Consider the following 23,375-nt stretch of genomic DNA (forward strand, 5'->3'; position numbering starts at 1 on the left):
GAATTAAACTTTAGCAAAAAAAAAAAAAAGAAAAAATCCTACTGGCAAGTGCAGAGGCACTCATTGACTGTTTAAATGACGTGCAGTACATGATAAATCTGTCACATCACAATAGTCAAATGACATCTGTTATGATATTCAAGACCAATGACCGGTCAGAGCTAACACTAACCTATACTGCAGAAAGAGAGAACTTGTACAGGAGCTGCATCTGTGATACAGGACATCAGTGAACAACAAATGAGTCAACACATTTCAGAAACAGACTGTTGTTACAGCATCCTGTGTTCATGATGCTTACACATGAGCAAGAAACAATTGGCCACAGTCTAACTGGACACTGAAACAACAAGCCTGCAAGGTCAGGATGAAAAGATGTGGATAACTTGTGAATTATTGGAATTTAATTAATTAATTGTGATGTTTTTATCAGATGTTTATGTGATGTTTGGGCTCTCATTCTGATGGCACCCATTTACTGCAAAGGATCCATTGGTGAGAAAGTGATGTAATCCTAAATTTTCTAAATCTGTTCTGATGAAGACACAAACTGATCTACATCTTGGATGGCCTGAGTGAGTACATTTTTAGCAATTTTTAATTTTTCGGTGAACTACTCCTTGAAGAGAAAGGGAATAAATAAAAAATGATCACATTAGAATGTGAACGCAGCTATTGCATTGACTGTTTGTTGAGCAGTCTGTAGGACAAGAAGACATTAAATCCATGTGCATTTGCAACAGTTTCTTTCACTCCCTCACCCTCACACACACACACACTTATTCACACGTGGTATTCGTTTCATCATATAAAATTTATTTCATGACGATATCAATGCAAATATAGCACTACAGTGATTTCCAAGGTACACCGTATCTTACCATACCAATATATTATGGCACTCATAATATGGCCACCATTTATGTAGACACGCAAAGCCGACAGTTTCTGTAAACTAGTTTACCCAATAATACTTAAGTTACCCTTTTCATCTTAATAAATTGCCACTAGATGATTATTTAGTATATTTGAAGTACAAACTGGGCACAATTTATATAGACTGGGACGCAGCCCAACCTTGAACTGAATGATTCAGGGAATCTGTCAAGGACCCCCAGCATGCATTGCACCAGCCCTCCTCTACTGTGGTCCTACTTACTGTTTGATAAAGACTGTATTTCAAATGGCCACCCGGTTGGTGCAGTGAAACCCTGGTGTCATGGTGACAACATGTCAAACCCTTGGCAACATCACTGTAATGTTGACATCACATTTACAGTAGTGTTGCCAGGGTGGGAACTGTACAGGTTGGTGGTGCTAACGATTTGGAAAAATAACAGCAACTTTTAAATACAACCACGACAACTGAGAAACATTCAATTGCCAACAGTTACAAAGGGTTCCAGTCCTAAAAACTACATCACATGATCTAAAAAAAAAATGAAGAACACCCAAAAGAATAAAGAAGAAAAATAAAGCAACAGCAGTGAGGGATATGTAAGCAATAGTAGAAATTCAATATAGCAGCAGAAGTACTTCAAAAATATCCAAGTGATATTCCAGTGAACCGGGTGGAGTGTGTTGGTTAGGGTTTGAATGTGATCAGACTTAAGATGCTTAAAGGGACTTGCATAACATTAGCCAGAAAAAAACATTGGTGTGTGTGTGTGTGTGTGTGTGTCTGTGTCCGAGACTGTGCCTTTAATAGAGAGGGCTCGCCTTTCAGTGGTCCATTCAGTACAGTGTAGACAGGTAGCCACAGATAAAACTACTAAATTTCTTTATAAAACAGTTAAACACCTTGTACTTTTATACATTATATGCTACAATATATTTATTGATTACAAGTATGAAAGTGGAAATAATTGCTACATAATCAATACAGTTGTACATGTTTATTTTACAGATTTAACACTTTTTTTTTCTTTCTTCTCGTTTAATCTCAATGTCATGTGGTTCACTTTCTTTTGTGCGGAAAGTTCCAGGATCGGTCTGAGGAGCGCCACTGCATGTTCCTTTTTCCCAGCAGGGCGCTGCGAGTGTGTGCGTTTCTGTATATGCATGTGCACATGAGGGTTGGACAGTGTGAAGAGGTGAAGTTTGCTCCAAAACTGATTTTTCTTTAAGGGACAGGGTAACTGGACTGCTTAATCTGACTGTAGTATGATAAGACTGACAATGAGCTTGTATACATGTTATTATATCTTATTAAAACCCCTTTGCAACCCCAATTGATTCACACATGAGACTGTACTGCCAAAAAGACTGAAAAATACAGGCAGACGTTAGCTCCGGATATGCTCAGGTACAGGTTCAATGTAAACAGATGCTTAAATATGGTGGTCTGACAGTTTTCAGGTGAACAGAATGACACCTCGTGTTAACACAGCCCGTGCATTGGTCCTCACTATATTTCCTATCTTGCTCATCCTGTGATCTTACTATTTCCACCAAGTGAATTTTACACAGTTGATTTGCCCTCATGATAATGCAATGCAGATCTGTCTTTTTTCTCCATCATGTTTTTGTATTGGACTGGGCTAGCAATCAGTCTCCTGCTTTAACAAATATTGCTACAAAAGTCAAGTAACTTTTGCTGAACAGCTTTTCTTCTACTCGCTGAATACGCAGACACACGTGTCACGACACTCAGCAAATTGGCACTCAATCAATAGGCAGTAATTAGACTTCAAATGAATCTCCTCTACAAACTAAGACAGTACCACACAGCCCTTCATCATCGTTTCCTGTGTCTGATTGTGTAAGATTTTTTTCATGTATACATGTCAAATTTTGTGTTTTATTGACAAGTTCCCCTGTACTCCTCACCATTTTGTCTGGATTTCCTCTCATTTCTGTTCTGCTTCCAACCTCACCTCTCCAGTGCAAAGGTACATCTTACAAAGTTCACCATGACACCACACACTCGCACGCATGCGCACACACACACACACACACACACACACACACACACACACACACACACACACACACACACACACACACACACACACACACACACAGACATTCTGACACTCCTCTGGAATGTAAAAAAAAATCAGTCTAGTGGGTGCCCAGGAAACAGCAGCATAACTGAGTAATTCTGGTCAGTTAAAACATACAAGCCCAAAGTCACAGACAGTTTATGAAATGAAGAAAAGCTCCACTATGATCTTTCAGCATCTCTTCATTCTTTACATATCAAGTTTTTATAATTTCTTCATTCCTTGGAGGAAAAAGAATGTCTATTCTCCTCACTAATGGTTTATATTCAGAGTACAAATGTCACGTTGCTCCAAAGGTTTCCAGTGTGTTTCAAAAAGGTTGTAAACTCAGCAGCACAGGTTGTATTCGCAGAGAGTTCCAACTCGGGTGGCTCTCCAGGGTGTGTGTGTTTGTGTGTTTCATCTGCTGCATCTGTATGGCACATAAACACCGTGTGGAACACATTTTCTCCTGCTTCTACAGAGAGATTTATTCTAAATCATGCTATTCTCTGAGCAAAATGCTCTAGCTTTGTCATTCCAGTCTTATTTTAATCTCTTCACTCAAAGGCCACTTCTCTCATTTCCCCTAAAATTCCCATTTTGTTTTTTTCACACGCAAAAGAGAAAAAAAGAAGAATAGATTGTTACTCCATCTGTCTCTCTCAGTCATGCCTTTACTCCCTACCCACTGTTTGCTCTCTCTGCCTTGGTCAGATGGCCGTGTCCCACACCACAGCCTGTGGCCTCTGACAGGGTGGTGTTCCAGTCTTGCGGGGCTCTGGCGTTTTCCTCCAGCTGGGTAAAATAGGCATACTGTCCTGCTTACATAAGCTCTTATCCGGCCGACGATGAGCCTTAATCTCCTTACATAGGCAGCGCTTTCTCTCGATCACCTCCAGGAGCTTGCCGTCACGTTGGGCCGAGGTTGTGGAGGTGCCGGCCGTGCCCGTGCTGAGGGGAGCCTGGGCCTGCGCGGCAAGCTGAGCCAGCTGTTGGAACTGGAGCTGGACTTGCTGCTGGTGCTGGTACTGCTGTTGTCGGCTCAGAGATGGGCTGCAGGGAGCTTGAGACTGAGTCTGAGCCTGAACCTGCGAGAGAGCGTGGAACTAGACACAGAGATAGAGAGAGAAAAATTGTAGAAAAGATTTTAGAGTTTGGATAGTTCAGTGCAGATGAAATGCAATGGTTAGCCATGTGGTTGTTTGCTTTGGAACAAGGTATAAAAGTTTGGCTGGTTAGCATGGTAGATGCAGTAATTACACCATCTGGCTGCAACTGAGTGATGCATTGAGGGCCATCAGTGCTATTTTAGTATTATTTATATATTATAATAGTATTCATTAAATATTTTTATTCATTTTTATTTTTAGATTTCCAGTTTTCATTTTAATTAGTAATTTTTTTAATTTTAAATAATTTTGTTATGTGCTTGTAATTTTTATTATTTTATTATTTTAATATTTATTGTATACATATTTCTATTTAGCTTTATTTTATTTTTTCTTTATTTTTTAGTCATTTTAGTGTTTAGCTTATTTTTTTTATTTAAGTTAGTTGCCAAGGCAACATTTAATATTAAAATGATTATTATGATTATTATATTATATTATGTAATATACCATTTTCCAATATTCACCATATTTTCATTTTTTTGTTTATTTTATATTATTTTTTCAAGGACACAAAATGTTTTTTTCTTAAAAATCACAATTCTTCTCTTTTTAATTTTGACCAGCATCAAATACAACAATGAAAGTTAGTTTATTGTTCCACTGCCTGATGCATCTTCACTATGGATTTAGAATTTTTGACCAAGGTTCCAGGTAAAAATAATAATAATAATATATATATATGTATGTTGTAATGGACATTGTCCACTTAGAATGTTTGTTTGGACTCTGGGTGTGTGCTCTTTGCTATATCAAAGAACTCCACCAGATAGCGGCATAGCGCCAACTCACAGCATCCATCCCATCCCCCTGCTCTGAGAAGGAAGGTCATATCAGCTCAAAGAGTCAATCTCTGTGCTACACACACACACACACTGCGTCAGCATGTGAACCTTTGCCAAGAGGCAACAGCACACCAGGGGAAAAGAACAGAGGCTTCTGTATGGCAACTAACATCCAACAAGATTGAAAATGAAAGATTATTTCTCGCATGTGTTGCCAGTTTCATGCCAGTCTGTCTATAAAACAACCCACACGCCACTAGACCTATAGGAAGTGGAACATCCCTGTCTGTTAACATGCAAAACACGAGCTGTTTCACATGTTTGCAGTCTCTCTGGATTCTTCTTGTTACTTTTCACACATTCAACAAACTAAACTCCCAAAATGGCACTCTAACAAACTCCTGACAGAGACAGTCAGACCGCAGAATCAAAGCCTGTCACCGACTGACACCCAGAGACACCGGCAGTGCCACTAGGTTTGAGTTTGATCATTCTCAGACTGTTTGTCTGCCTGCCACAGACTGAAAAAAAAAAACACTCTCTTACTGCTGCACCTGTTTTCTCCGCCCATGTGCTGCATCTGTTCCCTCTGTTTTCTATTCTGTGCTGCATTTTTCTCCCTCTCTCACTTTCCGTCTGTCTTTCCCTCTGCTGCATTTCTGTGCCTCCCTCCCGCTCTGTATTCATCCCCCTTTTTCTCTGCACTCATTGACCCTGCAGCGGAGTGCAGTGCAGCTACAGACGTGTTTGGGTGGGGATGCTGGTGACTCAATGGGCTCCGCTATTTACCTAATGACTGTCTGGAACAGCAGCCACAGGGGCACAAAACGGAATGAAATTAGTTACAGATCACCTGCCGTAACTGTCAAGCTCGGTGTCAATTACACTTACGCATGTTAACCAGCTGAACTGAATTTAATTAATTACTGCAGTATCTACACCGACTGAGGCTGAACAAGCCTGTGCGATTTCAAAGTATTCCCTGAATACTCTACAATATTCTAATGCACTCTTGTCTAGGGTTTTCTCAGAGTGTCAGGCTGGTGTACGAGGTGAATTTAAGGTCATTGCAACAGGGTCCATGGTTCTATAAGCAGGCCCAGATGCAAAATGCACATTTGTTTTCCTTTTTAGGAGAACCTGTGGAATTTGTACAAAGGAGTTAAATATGGTAAAATGTCCTGCATGTTACACTGTTGCAACATAAAAGTGTTAAATGGAGCTTATAGTTATCCATGCATCAGGTATCATGAAGAAACAATAATTTTACAGAATTAATTACAGTCACATCAGAATTGACTGTTGACTGTTTTTATGGAATACTGCAGTGTTTATGATAAATGATTTATTTGTGCACATCATTACTTTTTAATAGATTGCGTGCCCTCTTATAATCTTTAATCATGACCATTAATGTCTCCTCCCCTCATAACTCGTCTCTGGAGGGCCTTTGCTGGCCATATTGGGTGCCCTAAGCAGAAATGTATTGTTGTGCCCCCTTCCCCAAATATTATGGAAGTAAAAAAAACAAAAAAAACAACAACTAAAATTACACACATTAAATAAAACATTTTAAAAGATAAAATATTATCAAAATAAACAATAATAAATCAAAAATCAATGGCAGCAACTATTTACACTAAGTGAAAATAACAGTATTTTCTTAGCGATATGTTATTTACACCAAGTGCAAATAGCTATAGATTTCATTTACACTATGATAAAATATCAGGATTTTTTGCTATTTATACTACTTTTTGCAAATAGTGGCAATTATCTGCACCTCAATATTGTAGTAAATTATAAAACAGTATGCAGTAATAACTTATTGAGTGTAAATTATCATTTTAATTCAAATAAAAAAAGATGCCACTTTATTGTGACGATAAAGTCCTCCTTACACACCCTACCCCTACCCGAGACTTTATTTTCAACTTTTCAAATATTTCCTTCATTTTTATTGAAAATAAATGCTTTTCCGATGCGATATGAGATTTGAAATGGGAGAGAAAAAAAAGTTTGGCAAAAGACATCAAAATGACTATGGCGCTCACTTTACCACCTATGCCACTGACCAATAGTCTTTTGTAGTGTTCACTAGCCCAATCACACGTTGGTGGGCGGAGTTCATGTAAATAACTTCTGCCAACAAGGCGGGCTAATTGCATTTAGTGTAAATAGACACTCTGGAAATCAACTCTGATCTGCTGGAGCATTCCAAATGTAACTGCTGATGTTTTTTTTTTTTAATTGCAGTCAGCCGTAAACATGAGGTGAGGGCAGGCACGGGCATGGATTTGGGAATGGCGCATCGCATGTGCTTATAGCCTGCTTACTACTGCGTACACAGTAAAATGCATTTTTTATAATTAAAGGGTTAGTTCACCCAAATATTAAAATTATGTTATTAATGACTCACCCTCATGTCGTTCCAAACCCGTAAGACCTCCGTTCATCTTCGGAACACAGTTTAAGATATTTCAGATTTAGTCTGAGAGCTTTCTGTCCCCCTCCAAGTCATTTGTGGATTAATGCTTATTGTAGACGCGAACCGTTTCAAACGATTCAGTTCGATTTGGTGAACTGGTTCAAGAAGATCTGGTTACATCGAGTGATTAGTTAGCGAACCGGATATCACTAAACTGCAGTGCTGTGAACGCGCTCACAACAGACCTGGGAGAGAAGACAATGCTGAATAAAGTCATAGTTTTTGTTATTTTTGGAGCAAAATGTATTTTCAATCCTTCAAAAAATTCTAACGGACCCTCTGATGTCACATGGACTACTTCGAAGATGTTTTTATTACCTTTCTGGGCGTGGACAGTATACCGTACATACATTTTCAATGGAGGGACAGAAAGCTCTCGGACTAATTCTAAAATATCTTATACTGTGTTCCGAAGATGAACGGAGGTCTTACGGGTTTGGAACGACATGAGGGTGAGTCATTTATGACATAATTTTAATATTTTGGTGAACTAACCCTTTAAGTATACATGTTCATGTTTATATTTGTATTTATGTATATGCTTATGTTAATATTAATATAGAACAAAAGTTTTTTTTTTGTTTTTTTTGAGCAACTGGGATGGTGCCCCCCTGGGAGCTGGTGCCCTACGCAAACTGTGTACTCTACATATAGGGAGCAGTGGTACTGCTTCAATGATGACGTCTGCAGTGTGGGACAATAATTTATCCCCTCCAGCAACTTATCACTCACATGAGACTCACACTTACAGCAATGAGCAAACAACAACAATCCAATTCCCGATAGACAAAACAAAAGCTGTCCTAATATTTTTTTTTTTCTAATTTAAAAAGCGTTTTCACTTGGATATACCACTTGGATGACAATAAAGGGAAAAAATGTGATTGCTCCTTCCATTTAATGACAACTTTAATCTTGGTTAATGTTCATTTCTACATATACAAATACTTTTAAAAACATTTCAAGTTATATAAATTAACATTAGTTAAAGGGATGATTGACCCCCCAAAAAATCTGGAATTTCTTTCTTCATTTACTCATCCTCATTTGGTTCCAAACCCATATGACTTTATTTCTTCTGTGGAACACAAAAGACGAGATTTTGAAAAATGTCTTTTGTCCCTACCATGAAAATCAACTTCCACGACTTTCATTGTTTGAACAAAACCAATTAAAACATTCTTCAAAATACCTTCTTTGGTGTTCCACATAAAAAGTTCTGCAGGTCCAAAGTAATTTCATGAGCTCAATTCCTAATGTTATCACGATTGTTCCTGGATGAGTTTGTGTTTAAACAGGGCTGAGGAAACAATAACACTGCGGGTGTACAATAACTCTCTGAGTGTGTGTTTATGTGAATTTAGTGACTGTTTTTGTATTGGTTTGTTTTTTTACCTGATTGAATGCTTCTCTTGTCGGCAGGCTGCTCTGCCTTTGAACGTCACCACCCACTTGTCTCACTCCCGATGTGGAGGAAGACCTACCAAGGCGACCCAACTCTATAGAAGATCACAAACACACAGTCAAGTTATTGTTTTAGAAAAAGAATTCCCAGGAAATCACATTTTTAGTCAAATCTTAAATAATGATGGAAACAGCATTTCACATAGCCTAAAACAAATTAGTTTCTATCTTGCAGAACAGAAAGCAGAAATAATATGGTTCAAATGTATATTACAACAAAAGAATTGTGCCTGCTGATAGCATTGTTAATTTAAAGGAATTATGAAAATAAGGTAATAGAGTGATGACCTCCATGCAAGGACTGCACACCACCATTGCAATCCAGCCACCTAAATTACTCTTTAAAATGCAGAAAGGGGACTCAGCTAAAAGTTCCATCTGGTTTTATAACACCTTTCACCTTCATTTGATCATCATTTGACGGATTATTGCTGCCTTGATGAATAGAAGCAGCATACAGTACAAACTCTTTCTACAGATATTAATGAAATTCAGCCTGCTTTCTACCCTACTTTCCACTAATAGCGCAACATTAATTGTATTATATTGTATAATAATGCTGACATCTGTGAATGCTTTGCATTTTATAATGAGCCTCATTTGTATTGAAAGCAGGTTTGTTTACATTGTAAAAAATGACATTGACGTCATTTAAATGTGCATTGCACAATGTCATGCATGAAGTGCTAGTTAAGTTGGACTGCGGGTGGTATGTGAATAAAATGCATGATGTGCACTGCAATACTGCAATTAAACTGGCTCAAGTGTTTAGTGAATTTACTCCTTAATGTATCATGGCCTACAATTATAAGGTTCTGAAAGGAACTGTGACGTACTGCAGCTAGTTAGCTAGGATAACATATGTTTAGCTGTTTCTAGCTAATATTGTGTGTTGCTTGCCTAACTGTGTTACATGGTCTTTCCCATATTTTAAAGACATTATAGCTATTTGATCATTCTGTTATAAAATTTGATGCTTTCCAAACAAATCAATGCACACTAATCCCAGAAGCATGAGTTAGAATCAACTTACAGCTCATAAACAAATGACCTTTTCAATCAGTTGTTTATGAACTGTAAGTGTACAAATGTTTTATCTCTAACCTAAACACACTTGATCTATATCTAGAGTTTTAACTATTAAAGTCATGGCAGAAAGCCTGTGTTAATGTAATTTAAATTGGATCTCACCTCCATTGCGGCATGCTGGGAAGGTTTGGCAGGGTAACGGCAGTCCTGCTCGTATCAGTCCTCTCAACCCTGGTGGTCCATCCGCACCAGCTAAGCTCTCGCTGTGTCTCCCTGTTGCCCACACAGGTATTCCAGAGTGTCCACCACCCCGCATGGCCCCTAGGTCATCCCTCTCTCTCCTCAATAGAGCATCTGAACTGCCATTCCATGCACCTCCATCTTCCTCTACAGAGCATTAGAGAGAAAAACACAATTAAACATCTACGATAGTACCATAGAAAGAAAATTCCCTCAATAATCATCCCTCATACTTATTCCACCATCCCTACAAACATTACTCACTCTCAGTGTCTCGGCTCCCATGACTGAATGATAATTTTCGGTGCATGGGCCAGTAAGCCTGTTCTTCGGTGAGCCCTAAGGCAGCTGCGCTCTCCCAGGGAATGAACCCGGCCTTGGCCTGCAATGCCTGGGCTGCAGATCCAGTTTTAGTGGGGTCTGTATGCAAGGATGGCAACTGTGAGCCCCCGCGCAGGCTATCGTAGGCGGGTGGGCGGCGGAAGCCAACCGAGGGGTAGGTCCAGAGCAGGGGGCTGTCGGAGGGGGGAGGTTTGTAAGCAGGAAGACCATGAGACAAGTGCGGGGTGTGTGACCGGTGCATGTGAGAGCGAGACGGAGGGCGCTGAGTGGAAGAAGAAGAGGTGGAAGGTGGCGTGGCTGCTGTGGATGACGATGGTTGACTCAGGGTTGGCGTGGTGCTCGTGCCCGTTTGAGAAGTGTGTGTGTATGTGTTTGAGGCAGGGGTATCAGAATGACTGGATGATGGCGTGCTCAGGTCTCTTTCTCGTTCACGATCCCTCTCTCGATCCCTTTCCCTCTCAGATTTCTCAGACTTGAGCAGAAAGCTGACAGACTTGCCCTCCTTAGGCTGTGTTTGCGTCTGGGTGGAGGACTGTCCTGTCCCCTTGCTTGATGACGACACCTCTTTCTCAGGCTTGCGGTAATGGTGATAGTGGGAAGGCCTGTGGTGAGGGTGATGGTGATGATGGTGGTGGGAATATGGAGAGGAGGACTTTGATGATGGAGGAAGAGGAGTGGAATGACTGCGGGCTCTGAGTCCTGGTGCCGGACCCAGCTGTCCTTCCCTCCTCTCCTTTTCTCGTTCCTTCTCGACTCCAGAGGACTCTTTGGAAGTGCAAGTGGAGCTCATGCTGGAGGATGTGCTAGTAGATGCTGTCAGACTGGAGGCCGACTGCACACTGATCTTAGCCGAGCTGGTCTTGTGTTGAGCCCCTACCCCACTGGAGGCAGCAGCCGGCTGGGGAAATGCCAGGAGCGGAGGCTTGTGCTGGAGCAAGTTTGGGAAGGGTGCCGGGATCTTACTGGAGCTGGGCTCATGTTCAGGTTTGGACCCTGGCAGTAGGAAGGGTGTGGGAGCACGAGGAGGGTGTGGTGAGGAGGAGAGGGCTTGAGGTACAGGAGTGGAGGATGCAGAAGAGCAGGATGAAGGAAGAGGAGAGGAGTGAGAGATGGAGACAGCTGCTTTAGGCTTGGAGGAGGAACAAGCTGGAGAGGAGGATGAGGGGCGCGGGAGTGAGGAGGCAGAGGATGAGGAGGATGAGATGATGGAGGTGTGGTATGCTTTAGAAGACTTGATGCGCTCGTGTTTGAGTGGCAAGCGGCGGTGGGCTTCTCGAGCCAAGTCGTCTGGTAGGGGGTACTTCATCTCTTCATAAATGGCCTCTCCATGGTCTGATTCAGAATCAGGTGTTGTTGCAGATGGCGTGAGCGGGTGAGGAGTAGGGGTGCTGTGAGTCTCTCGGGTAAAGACCTGGCCCACCATTTCAATGTAAACTGGCTCGTCATCTCCCCCCTCGCCTCGTGGAGAGGGTTCAGAGCTCTGGAAAGGAAGAGGTGTGGTCGGGTGTTGGACCCGAGGGGGCAGGGGGTCAAAGGAGAGCTGTGTGCTTGGACTCCGTTTGGGCTTCAAGGGAGGAACTTTCCGTCCTGGAATTTCACCTGAATCAGATTTTTTCATTGCTGTTAAAGAAATAAAGGCAGACAAAAGGTGAAAAAAGAGTGAAACAAAGGCAAAGAGAGAAGATATTTTACAGAGACCAAAGGTCAGGTGTGTACAGCTTTCTGGTTACATTAAATCAAAATTGACTCTTTTTTCTTTATTAATATAGTCCCTGGCCCTATGATTTGATGTTTCATCATGTTTTTTTACTTTTTACAACTCTTCCATCCCCCTCACAACTGAATCAATGGATAAAATCTAGACCGACCCAACATTATTTCCTGTTGAATAATTATTTGGAATTAAGTCTGAAATAAATTTTAACCAAATGGCTTGCAAATGACTCCGCACACATAACACTGGTTATTATTTATTTAAGTTTTAGACATTAAGACAAATACATTTTAATTAAGGCTGGGGGGAAAATGTGTTAATTTCTGTGACCAATGTAGACAATCTTTTTTTATACAATAAAATTTTAAATAAATACTGTATAAATATAATATTTAAGATACTAATGTTAATGTTTTCAACATATTTCTTTAACCATGTTGAATATATTATTTGGTGCAAAGCAATTATTAAATCACCTTTTCTTTTTTATATTGTATCAAAATAATACTAAAATACAAGAAGCTGCTTTCTAAGATTTTATCTTATGAATAAAATAATTTCCTGTGCTGGAAAATAACATTCATTAAGTATTGTAATCATCCTTCAGAATAAAGGCCCAAATTACACTGTAACAACATAAACATACTGTCAGAGAACAATGGATGGTTTAACAGCTATAAATCATAAGTGCTTATACTTAAGAACTAGACACTGAAGTTTGAGTTCAAGCTTCATGGCAACAAATCTTTTAAAACCATTTTGTTTGACACATTTAGTATCAAGTAACAACATACTGTTAATGCGTTTCATGTTCTAGCAATGGTACCATCTTTTTCCAGATGTACCGACATCTGAACTTAAAAACAATTAAACTATGATTAGTCAAGTTACATGTGAGTCAGATGGCTCCTTATCTATATTCGAAGCATCAGAAATACACCAGTTTATGAGAACTTCCTCTACACATGAATTATCCCAGGTAAAGAATAATTTTTTAAAACTGATTCACATCCCTATCTTCAACATTGGTTAGATGATTGATGGGACTAGAACTATGCATGTTTCAAAGACTTCCCATATCGCAAGAGTTGTGCTCACTAACCATTCCGCTTCTCTGGGTGTTTGGTTGGGTGATTGGGAGGTGGAGGTGGCGGAGTATCAGGTGGTGCGTGTACCCCCCGGGAAGGATGCTCCTGCTGGGGTGTGGAGCTGAGACGAGTATTGGGGTGGCGTTTAGGCTTGGCTGGAGGACAGCGGGAGGGATTTGACTGGTCTTGGGGGTCTGAGTCTGGATAATATCCATTCTCCATTTCCTCTCCCTCACCGGTGCCCACAGCATGGCAGGATTGAGAGCGTGGGGCCATGGCGGCCGCACAAGAGTGAGGCGAAAGGTCCTGGGACGCCGGCATCGTCATAAATCCCATTCGGAAATGACGCCGAAATGATGCCAGATCCCTAACTTTCCCAACCGTCGCAGAGGAGGCATCTTTATAATTGGAGCTATGGGAGATGGGAAGATCAGAGAATGAGAGATTAAAGGAATTATTTCTCTGTGGAGAGATTCTTTATCAGATTAGAATAATACATTTGTTTCTCATTGTGCTGTAGGCCTCCCACATTCTCCTCTTTTCTCTATTTCCTCATTTCTACTGATAAAGGCTCTATTAATAGCTCACAGTCAATTTCATTTTTGTCTCTAGCCCCCATTGTACACTCTCATTTCCGGAGTTTAAACATCCCCCCTAATACTTGCACAGTCACACAGACCAATACCTACACACACAAAACACAAACACATCTCTAAGTTATAATAGGGACTTTCTATTGACTTATATTGTTTTCATACTGAGTTAATGATTTTTGTCTTCTAACCCTAAATCATACCCTCACAGACATTTTGAATAACATTTTGTTATTTTATATGTTTATTAAGCTGTTCTGTTGAGGTTCCCACAATGTAGGTAATTTCAGGTGTTAATATCCTTGTGGGAACTTTTGGTTCTCACAATCTAAGTAAAATCAGACCACCAACCCCCCCACCCAAAGTCCAGGATGAATGATGAGAGAGGAAGCGGTTCATGCCAGCCTGTGAGAGACCCAACAGCCTCCTTCACCCTCCTATCCTTCTTTTCTCCTCTATTGTCCTCAGCTCCCCTTCTTTCTTCTTATTCTTTCGTTGTTTTGATTCATCTTCTCCATCTTCAATTATGTAAAAGTTGGCATGAAATAAAAATCTATCTATTTTCTAAATGCATGTTATAGATATTATTGTGAACATCCATGTATCCATATACACCCAGGTATGTGTCCAGTTATGTGTCCAAGTAATTGACCTTGTAATGTTCGATCAACATGTCCTTCTCCAGATGGAAGCAACTCATCAATACACTGTTAAGCAGTGTGTGTGAGTGTTCATGTGTGTGTGAGTCTTTGCTGTCAGGCAGAAGGCAGAGAAGATGCTGAGCTGGTAGAGTGTGACACACACTAACATAAAAGAACAGCACTACAGGATATGATGCGCAAGCAGGGCAAACAGCGTATGAGTTGACCATGGAGATCTCACAGTACAGCTGTCGCCCAGGTATAATCTGGACAAAAAAGGTCTGATGAATCTGAACATCCTATCAAATCATAAACGAACTGAAGTTTTCTGCACACACCATAGTAAAATATTCAGAACAAACCACTGGACTGAATTATACTGTCTCGTTGTGTGATGTTTATTTTAGGATGTTTTCTACACAAGATCAGTGTGTTAACTATGTTTCTGTCATGACAATTCTCGGAGGGATTGGCATGGTAATGTACATGACAATGTTAATGTATTTGGTCTTGGCGGAATAGATCTGCTATGCTGCTGCTACAGCAGAGCAAGTACCGAGACTTGCTACTGCCAATACATCCACAACATGCTGCTGTGAGCATGTAAGAAATATTGCTGCTGCAAATATAACATACATGAAATAACCCCATAGCATACACAAATCACTTCGTAGCAGTGGAGCTGGGGAAGGTGGAGGGTTTCTGAAGCAAGCTGCACTGCTACGGCAAGCTCTAGTCATATATTTGAATGCTGAGCAGTGAGCTCATTGGCTACCAATACAGGAGAGAACCAATCAGCTGTGCCATGTGAAAATGATGTCATGCAACTAGCATGTTGTTAGTTACTAACATGTTGCTTGCATGATTCTAGCATGATGAGCATGTTACTAGCATTTTGTTAGCATGTTTCTAGCATGATTAGCAAGTTACTACCATGTTGTTACCATGATTAACTAGTTATTAGCATTTTGTTAGCATGTTTCTAGCATGATTAGCAAAGTTACTAGCATGTTGTTAGCCTTCTTTAGCAAGATTAACAAATTACTAGCACATTTTTAGTATGATTAGGATGTTACTAACATGTTAGTATGATTAGCAAGTTACTAGCATTTTGTTAGCATGTTTCTAGCATTATTGGCAAGTTACTAGCATGTTGTTAACATATTTCTATGCTAATCCATCTAAAACCAGTTGATTTAGTAAAAAAAAAAAAACCAGCTAAAAACCAGCTAAGACCAGTCTGGCCTGCTAAAAAAGTGGCCAAAACCACTTTAAAACCAATCAGCTTAGGCTGGTTTTAGCTTTTTTTTTTTTCTGTAGGGAGTTGTTAAGCTTTGCTATAGCAATAGACAGCTTAAATACACCATAAGTCTTATTGTATAAAAGTTTTCACCCCCTCAATGAAAGTCTATGGGATTTTTGGTGGTTTGATAGTCTGGTTTACAAAAACCGTAAGCCGGATCAGTTACAACAGATAGAGCAACCCAAGTCAGACCAGTCTGAAGGTTTGACCTGAGTTTGGTGGTTGTAGCTTTAGGCCCTGTCCACACGGAGACATGTTTAGCTGTATATGCATAAATTTTGTATCGTATAGGCATTTTGTCCAGACGGATCCGGCGTTTTGGAAGAGTGAAATCAATATTTTTTGAAACTGGGTCACGGAGTGGATAAATCTGAAAACGCTACCCTTGTGTATTCGTGTGGTCAGTGAATCTGTATATTTTCTGAAATGACGACGTCATCAGCCCACGTCTTGCCCCTAGTCAGACACTGCTACGTCATGTAAGAGCAACCAAAACATGAACAAACACTGAACGATTGTCTTTTTATTAACTAACATTAACACAGATTAATAAATGTATTGTTCCATGTTCGTTTGTATACCGCGCGCAAGGTTTATGTGCATGGTCCAAGTCTTTTTCTCCATTTTTAGTGTATCTCTGTGGCAGAATTACAGCGGCACATACTGGTCTGGCATGTATACTACATCGTTTTGATGTCGGTTTAATGTGGACGTGGATATTTCTTGAGATGAGGAGAGAAAAAAATTGGATAAGTAAAGCTCCGACTTCATGTGGACGTAGACTTAAAAGTCAAGGAGGAGATACATTTTAAAATTTGGTTTCAGAAGAAGAAGAAGAAGAAGAAGAAGAAGAAAAGACGGTTTAAATAGGATTTCAGTAAGTCGGCTTTTTCAAGCCAACTTAATTAAATAACAGAAGGAGGAATTTATTTGTGTGTGTGATCTATTCCACCAAGACCAAATACATTAACATTGTCATGTCCACTACCATGCTAAAATCTTCAGAGTTCATGGCTTTATTTGATCACAGTAAAAACAGTAATATTGTGGGATGTTATTATAATTTAAAGTAGTTGTTTTAAATTTTAATATATAACATATATATTAAAGGCACAATATGTAAGATTTTTTTATTAAAACATCCAAGAACTACTAGAATAGTGTTATATATTTTGCTGACTTGTGTACTTACATTATCCCAAATGTTTCAAAGAATGTTTAAATTCAGAGAAATAAGCAATTTTAAGTAGTGACACGGACCGTGTCCATAGTGTCATTGTGTCGCCTGTCAATGATGTCACACACCCTCGATTTCCGGTTTTGTTTTGTAGAACATGGAAACACCAAAGACGCTTTAATATGTTATGTGTTTTATTAGACAGGTGACGACCGCACAAAGTAGCATTGAGACAGAACTTTCAAATGTATCTAGTACAATAAAACAGCACTGCTTTACCCCACATCCGCACAACCAGAAAGAGCGGAAGCAGTCGACTGTGGCATAATAAAAGCTCCGCTGCTTTTGAGCCGTGTGTCACGCTTCAGCAGCCTTGTTTCGCTTCGACGGCCTTCTGCCTTACTCGGTTTCATATTATGACGTTAATAAATCTTTAATACATTAGCTCATCCATGAACATGATTTCTGTCCCATCGGATTGCATCAGCTGTGGGGATGAAGATGACAACTCCCTTGATTCCACATTCAGTCACGGCATCATCAAACTACGCCTTTTTTTCTATGTTTGTTTTGAATACGCGCCCTTTAGCGGCGAAAAATTACATATTGTGCCTTTAATATATGAATTTATATTACTTTTATAATTTAATTTATTCCTATGATGGTAAAACTACATTTTAAGAATCATTACTCCATTCTGAAGTGTCACATGATCCTTCAGAAATCATTTTAATATGCTGATTTGCTTCTCAAGAAGCTTTTCTTATTATTATCAATGTTTGTGTAAACATTTGTGCTGCTTAATATTTTTGAGGAAATAGTGATACTTATATCATAAGTGTCATAAGTAAGATAATTTATGCTCATTTTATATTATTTTTTAACCTACATACCTAAAACATTTGAATGGTAGTATATACCAAAGTTTTAAACTAATCAGTGCAGAAAATAAATGCCATGGTTTGTAACCCATTTGTGCCAAAAAAGGTTTGAAAGAAAATCTGTGCCTGAAAGCAAAATGAGAGGGAACAGTCTATGAGTCATATGAGGTTTGTTCTCATAGCTGAGGATTTTAGGTTGTTCGGTTTCATTTGACACGATGCTTCACATGGCAGAATGAAAGCTCAAAGGTACAGGGAACTAAACAATTCATGTCTGCTCTATTTCTGCTGTTTTGCTTTAGGCTGCACAACATGTGGCTCTTACATGGCTTTATCTGAGTCTTGAGTTTAAAGGCACATTAGTGTGCAAAATCAGTTTACTAACATGCTAAGTGATTCACTCGATTCATCCATTCAAGATGTGGGAAAAGAGAGGGGAACAGGGAGGGAGGGATAAATGAATGAGAATCATCTGCATTCAGCAGCAGAGAGGTGGAGGATTGAGGGATTGAGTGGGAGGACGAGAGAGGGAGGAAGTGGACAGATCCTCCAGACAGAGAGCAAGCATGCGTGGGTGACCTCTTGTGAATCTCTTTACGTCTGTGAAGGGGAAAGAAAGAGGTGTAAGGAGCCAAGATAAATGCCTAAAGATATTGTGCATGTATAAAAGCATGTTTGAAGTGACAGCACATGTATGTCTGCATGTGTGAGCAGTTTATACAAAGGCAACTAAAAACAGCATGTTTGTCTGAGCTCAGGATGTGTTCTGCGTGTGTCATGAATGTAGAACACAGAGTGGATGAAAAGCGCTTTGATGTCCATTTGCACAGGTGTCAGAGACAATCATCTAAATGCATTCTCCTCTTCATCCAGAAACATGGATATGGCGAGAGAGAGAGAGAGAGAGAAAGAGAGTAGTGCCAAAAGGCATAACAATTGCAATTAATCCTGTCCAGCTGAGAATTACAGAAGGAAAAAAGCACTCAAAAATGTTGAAGATGTAAACAAAGCATTGCAGAATATGGTAATATACAGACTTACATAAGAAACGTAAGGTGTCTTAAAGGGGTCCTATTATGTTCTTTTACAAAGACTTGATTTTGTTTTGGAGGTTTACTAGAACAGGCTCTTATACTAGGTTGTTCGAAAACACATTATTTTTCACATATTTTACATTATTACAACACCTCTCTTCCCAGTCTGGCATGCACGGCTTGAATAGGTCCTGTAATGAAGGCCCGCCTTCTGAAATTCGAAATGTGCTGTGATTGGTTAGCTGGGCAAGTATGTGTTGTGATTGGCTCCACTCTGTGCCTGTTTGGGAAATGCAGCGCCGGCGCTGTGGTGGGGCATTCGAGGGCCGTGCCCCCCCTAGCGGTCATTGATGCCCCTCCTACAGGCCATGGCGTGGCCCAAAAAAAATATCCCTTTTAGTTATTATTTTAATATTAAATGTTCAAACTGTAACTTAAATTAATTCAAATAAAAAGAATGGGGAAAATGCATAATTTTGGTTGTGCATGGCACGTTAATAGGCTTCGTCATGGTGAATGCTTATTGGTCGCCGAGCAAACTTGTTACATTTGATTTGCAGCATGCGCGCAAAATCCATTTCAAGTTGAAGAACAGTTTTGTCCGTCTATATATAGACAAATGTTAGCAGCTAATTTTAAAAATTTCTAAAAAAAAAAAAAAAAGATTTTAGACCTCCGCAGCCTCGTCAATCAGTAGACTTAGATACGGCCACGACCACCAGTACCACGGTCTATGAGAGCCGAGCTGGCGCTTTTTCTGCAAATGCTAGCTCCGGACAACCGCCAAAAGATTTAATACGCAGACATTTGTGTGATGATGTCCAATTCGTTTTCTGAAGAAAAAAGCCTTAAGTTTTCAGAAAACATCTATACGAAAAAACTTTGTCTAATGGGTGACATTTTTTTTTGCCGGTTTTTCAAAGCTTCAAACTGATTCAGTGTTTTTATTTTTTGTCGTCGTAATTTGTTAATTATTTAAGTATAAAAAATATATTGCTATTATTGTAGGCCTATTTTATGTTTTTTTATTTAGCCTATATTTATATTATTATTTTCTTTCCTGTTCTGTTGTTTAGGCTATCTGTTCTGGGCCGGGTTTCCCGATAACGATGTAGCCTAGCCTATCTTAGCTCTTAAAAGCGCTCTCTACGTGCAAGGTTATAAACATTAGCCGCAATTCCTCGCGCGTTTCCCAAAATGTAGGCTACTGAACTCGAAACGCGAGAATAGGCTACTACGTGCTACTTGAGTCGCTGTCCATTCGCAAAGTGCTGAACTAGGCTATACTAACCTTATATGGAATCGGAACGTTTTAACTAACAATCGTCATCTGTTGTGTATTAGTAATCAAGACAGGTAAAAATAAAAAATAAAAAAAATTATATAATGACATTCTTGTAATAATAAAAAACTCCATAGTCACGGGAAGGAGGAGGCGGGAACCGGCGAACATTTAAATAAAACTTTAATAACCAAATAAAGATAAAACAGCGCGACAGCCACTCACGGGGCAACTGCCTCGCACAACAAAAACCAAACACAAAATAAAGCCCAGGCCTGGTCCTCTCTCGTCCTTCACTGTCGTCGCTCCTTTTGTATCCTCCCAATCTCCTCCGTGGGAATCGAGACCGGTGAGTGGAGCAGGTGTCGCTCATTTCCAAATCACTCCACCGGCCTCGCTCCGTTCCCACGGCTCTCGGCCCCGCCCCACTCGTCACAATTCTATATAGATAGATCATTGGAGCTAACATTCTAGGGTAGAATGTCATTCTATATAGATCATTGGAGCTAACTGACTCTTGCCGTATCCGGTCGGCAAAACAGCAAATTACAGCCCTGTCTTCTGTTCCTCTTTTAGATAAAAACCCAAGTCTAAATCGTTCATTGTCATTCTATATAGATCTTTCAGATTTAGGTCTGGATTTCCATGCTACTATGATGTTGCCAATGCGTCTAAAAATATTTATCAAACGACAGTGCCCCCCGCCGATGATCCAATGCCCCTCCAGTAGATCTGCTCTGACGCCGACTCTGTGGATATTTAGTGCCGCTTCATTAGTCCTGCTGTTGCGGCCTTCTGTGTGATTTATGGTACAAATTGAAAATCAGTTTGAGCGCGATTTAACGGATGATTGTAACCACTCTAATTTCGTCTGCCTTGGGAAAGCTAGAGTGTCTCTGACATAGTGACACCACTCGTTTCCTTCTCTCTAGTGCAGCTCAAACAGGTCTCGTCCCATTCATCGATATTTGTGATATGTGACCATGGACCACAAAACCAGTCATAAGGGTCAATTTTTAAAAATTGAAATTTATACATAATCTGAAAACTGAATAAACAAGCGTTCCTTTGATGTATGGTTTGTTAGGATAGGACAATATTTGGCCGAGATACAACTATTTGAACTATCAACTATTTCCAACTATCTTTTATGCTGAAACAGCAACATTACAGACTAACTTAAGTTGAAAAAGTGAAAAAGCATAATAGGGCCCCTTTAAGAAGAAAAAGAAGAAATGGTGATTTAGGACAAGGAATTAGAGTGAAACATGACACTACAGACATACACATGTTAACTTAGATAAATAGATATTGATACCATATCAGTTATATGTTAAATATTAGATATTTTAAGTTGCTGGAATCAGATGATGTTGATTTTAGGACGATATTAAGAGATTTTAACTTATTGTATCAGCCAAAATTTTTATATTTTATTGTTCATGCTCACTTCATGAAATTTTAACTAATCTTGAGTGAATTCTAATATTAAGTGAAACTAAATTCACTTGAATCATTTACATCAAGTCTTTTTTTAGTGTTTTATTTTAATTTAATCAGACAAAATATTATTTATAGTCATTTGTTGTAATCTTTCATTTTTTTTGTTATTGGCCATAAGATGTGATTTTTTTTTCTATTAATGACAGTCAAATTGTATGTATATTGAAACAGTTAATTAAAAAGTAACTCATTTCTAATTAAAGTTAATGAATTAAAAATAAAAACTTGAATAAATATGGATAATTGCATTTATTTGTAAGATAATTAGACAAAGAAGTCTGTTTTTAAAAGCTCCAGCTGTTTTTGACTACACTTCGTGTCAGCTGATCTACTGGACACCAGAGGGGCAGATAGTGTTGGTATATATCTATCTCTCTCTCTCCAGTCTTTCAGTGTCTCAGGCAGAAAGATGATTTGGATGCTTTGCATAAATTATGAAAGACAAATGTCTCTATTTCAGAGTTAAAACTACTTACTCTTAATCGTGTCATATTCATCCATCTCACTCCCTCTCTCTTCTCCTTTATAATCTTTTTCATTCTACTCTCATCCTTCAGTTTCACCTTTTTCTCACCTTCCCTAAAGTGTTAGGATTTTACTAATCTTCCCCTTGCTCCCTTCTTTCCTGTAGCTTTCATTTAAGCTCTGGAAGGCATCTGTGTAACCTCTTCTATCCTTCTCTCTCCTCACAAATTCCTTCATTCTCCTACAGCAGGCTCACAGATTTCTTTCTTTTACCTTTTCTTGCCCTCCTGATCTCTGTGTCTCCAATCCTGTCGACTTTTGCGGTACAAAAGGTTCATGTCGCCACAGGGATGCTCCTCCTCACAGCCAATAACAGCGCAGTGCAGCCACTGGCCCCGCCTCTCTATGTCACGCAGGAAATTCTCCACCACCACATCCTGGGCGGAGCCAGAGCTCATGGTATAAAGGACCAATTAGGAGCAGGGGGAGGGATTTTAAAGCTTTTCCCCGTCCCTGTTATCTGTAATAGAGCAAAATGCAGGCACTTGGTTAGTAGTTTGCATTTTCAAACGTATGCAAATTCATTCCATTCTTTCTGATAACATAAAATCCCAACCGTCCAAACTGAACTGAAACAATTAACACAGCACAGACGCTTCATGAAATTACTTTACTCAGTACCCTCTACACCTATACTCTGTGTTCCCTAGTGCGGTTCATGTTGTTCTTTTTTAATGTGGAAAAGGGAAGACAGTTTGGACTAATTGTCCATAATAGAGGCTCTAATGCACAAGTCCCTTCTCCCCCTGGACATAAGCTGTTTATATTCCTGTATGATCATAAGTGGGATTACAAGCACATTTACATAAAAATTTCATTAGGACATTCATTTTTATGCTCTATACAAGGTTCAGTGTTTTTGAACAAAATTTACAAGACTTTCCAGTGACATTTCTAGTTGTTTGTGATTACTAGACTAAACTAATTAAAATGATTGTGATTTGTTACTAAAAATACTCAAAATCATTTTTGTTAATTGAAGTAAATCTGAAATAAAAAGAAAAATATTATATAAATTATAAAATAAAAGAAACTTTAGAAAATTAGAAATGCTGCCTTGGCAACTAACTGAAAAATAAGTTGAAGTACTAAAATTACAAAAACTTAATTAAAAAAGCTAAATATAAATA

At 39.3% G+C, this 23,375-nt stretch overlaps 1 protein-coding gene across 1 annotated transcript in view; it reads right to left on the minus strand.

Annotated features, from left to right (window-relative positions):
• Positions 1-795: 795 nt before the first annotated feature.
• The window catches only part of LOC109075141 (neuronal tyrosine-phosphorylated phosphoinositide-3-kinase adapter 1-like), a 43,706-nt gene continuing 21,126 nt past the window's right edge, over positions 796-23,375 (minus strand). The window contains exons 2-7 of the mRNA XM_042756517.1: positions 22,459-22,705; positions 13,321-13,718; positions 10,427-12,124; positions 10,085-10,309; positions 8,825-8,928; positions 796-4,093 (exon numbers count right to left, since the gene is read on the minus strand). Coding sequence (XP_042612451.1) covers positions 3,698-4,093; positions 8,825-8,928; positions 10,085-10,309; positions 10,427-12,124; positions 13,321-13,718; positions 22,459-22,643 — 3,006 coding nt within the window. The 5' untranslated portion in view covers positions 22,644-22,705 and the 3' untranslated portion in view covers positions 796-3,697. The remainder of the gene's footprint in view (positions 4,094-8,824; positions 8,929-10,084; positions 10,310-10,426; positions 12,125-13,320; positions 13,719-22,458; positions 22,706-23,375) is intronic.

The sequence above is a fragment of the Cyprinus carpio genome, chromosome A5, assembly GCF_018340385.1.
Source record: "Cyprinus carpio isolate SPL01 chromosome A5, ASM1834038v1, whole genome shotgun sequence".
Taxonomy (NCBI): domain Eukaryota; kingdom Metazoa; phylum Chordata; class Actinopteri; order Cypriniformes; family Cyprinidae; genus Cyprinus; species Cyprinus carpio.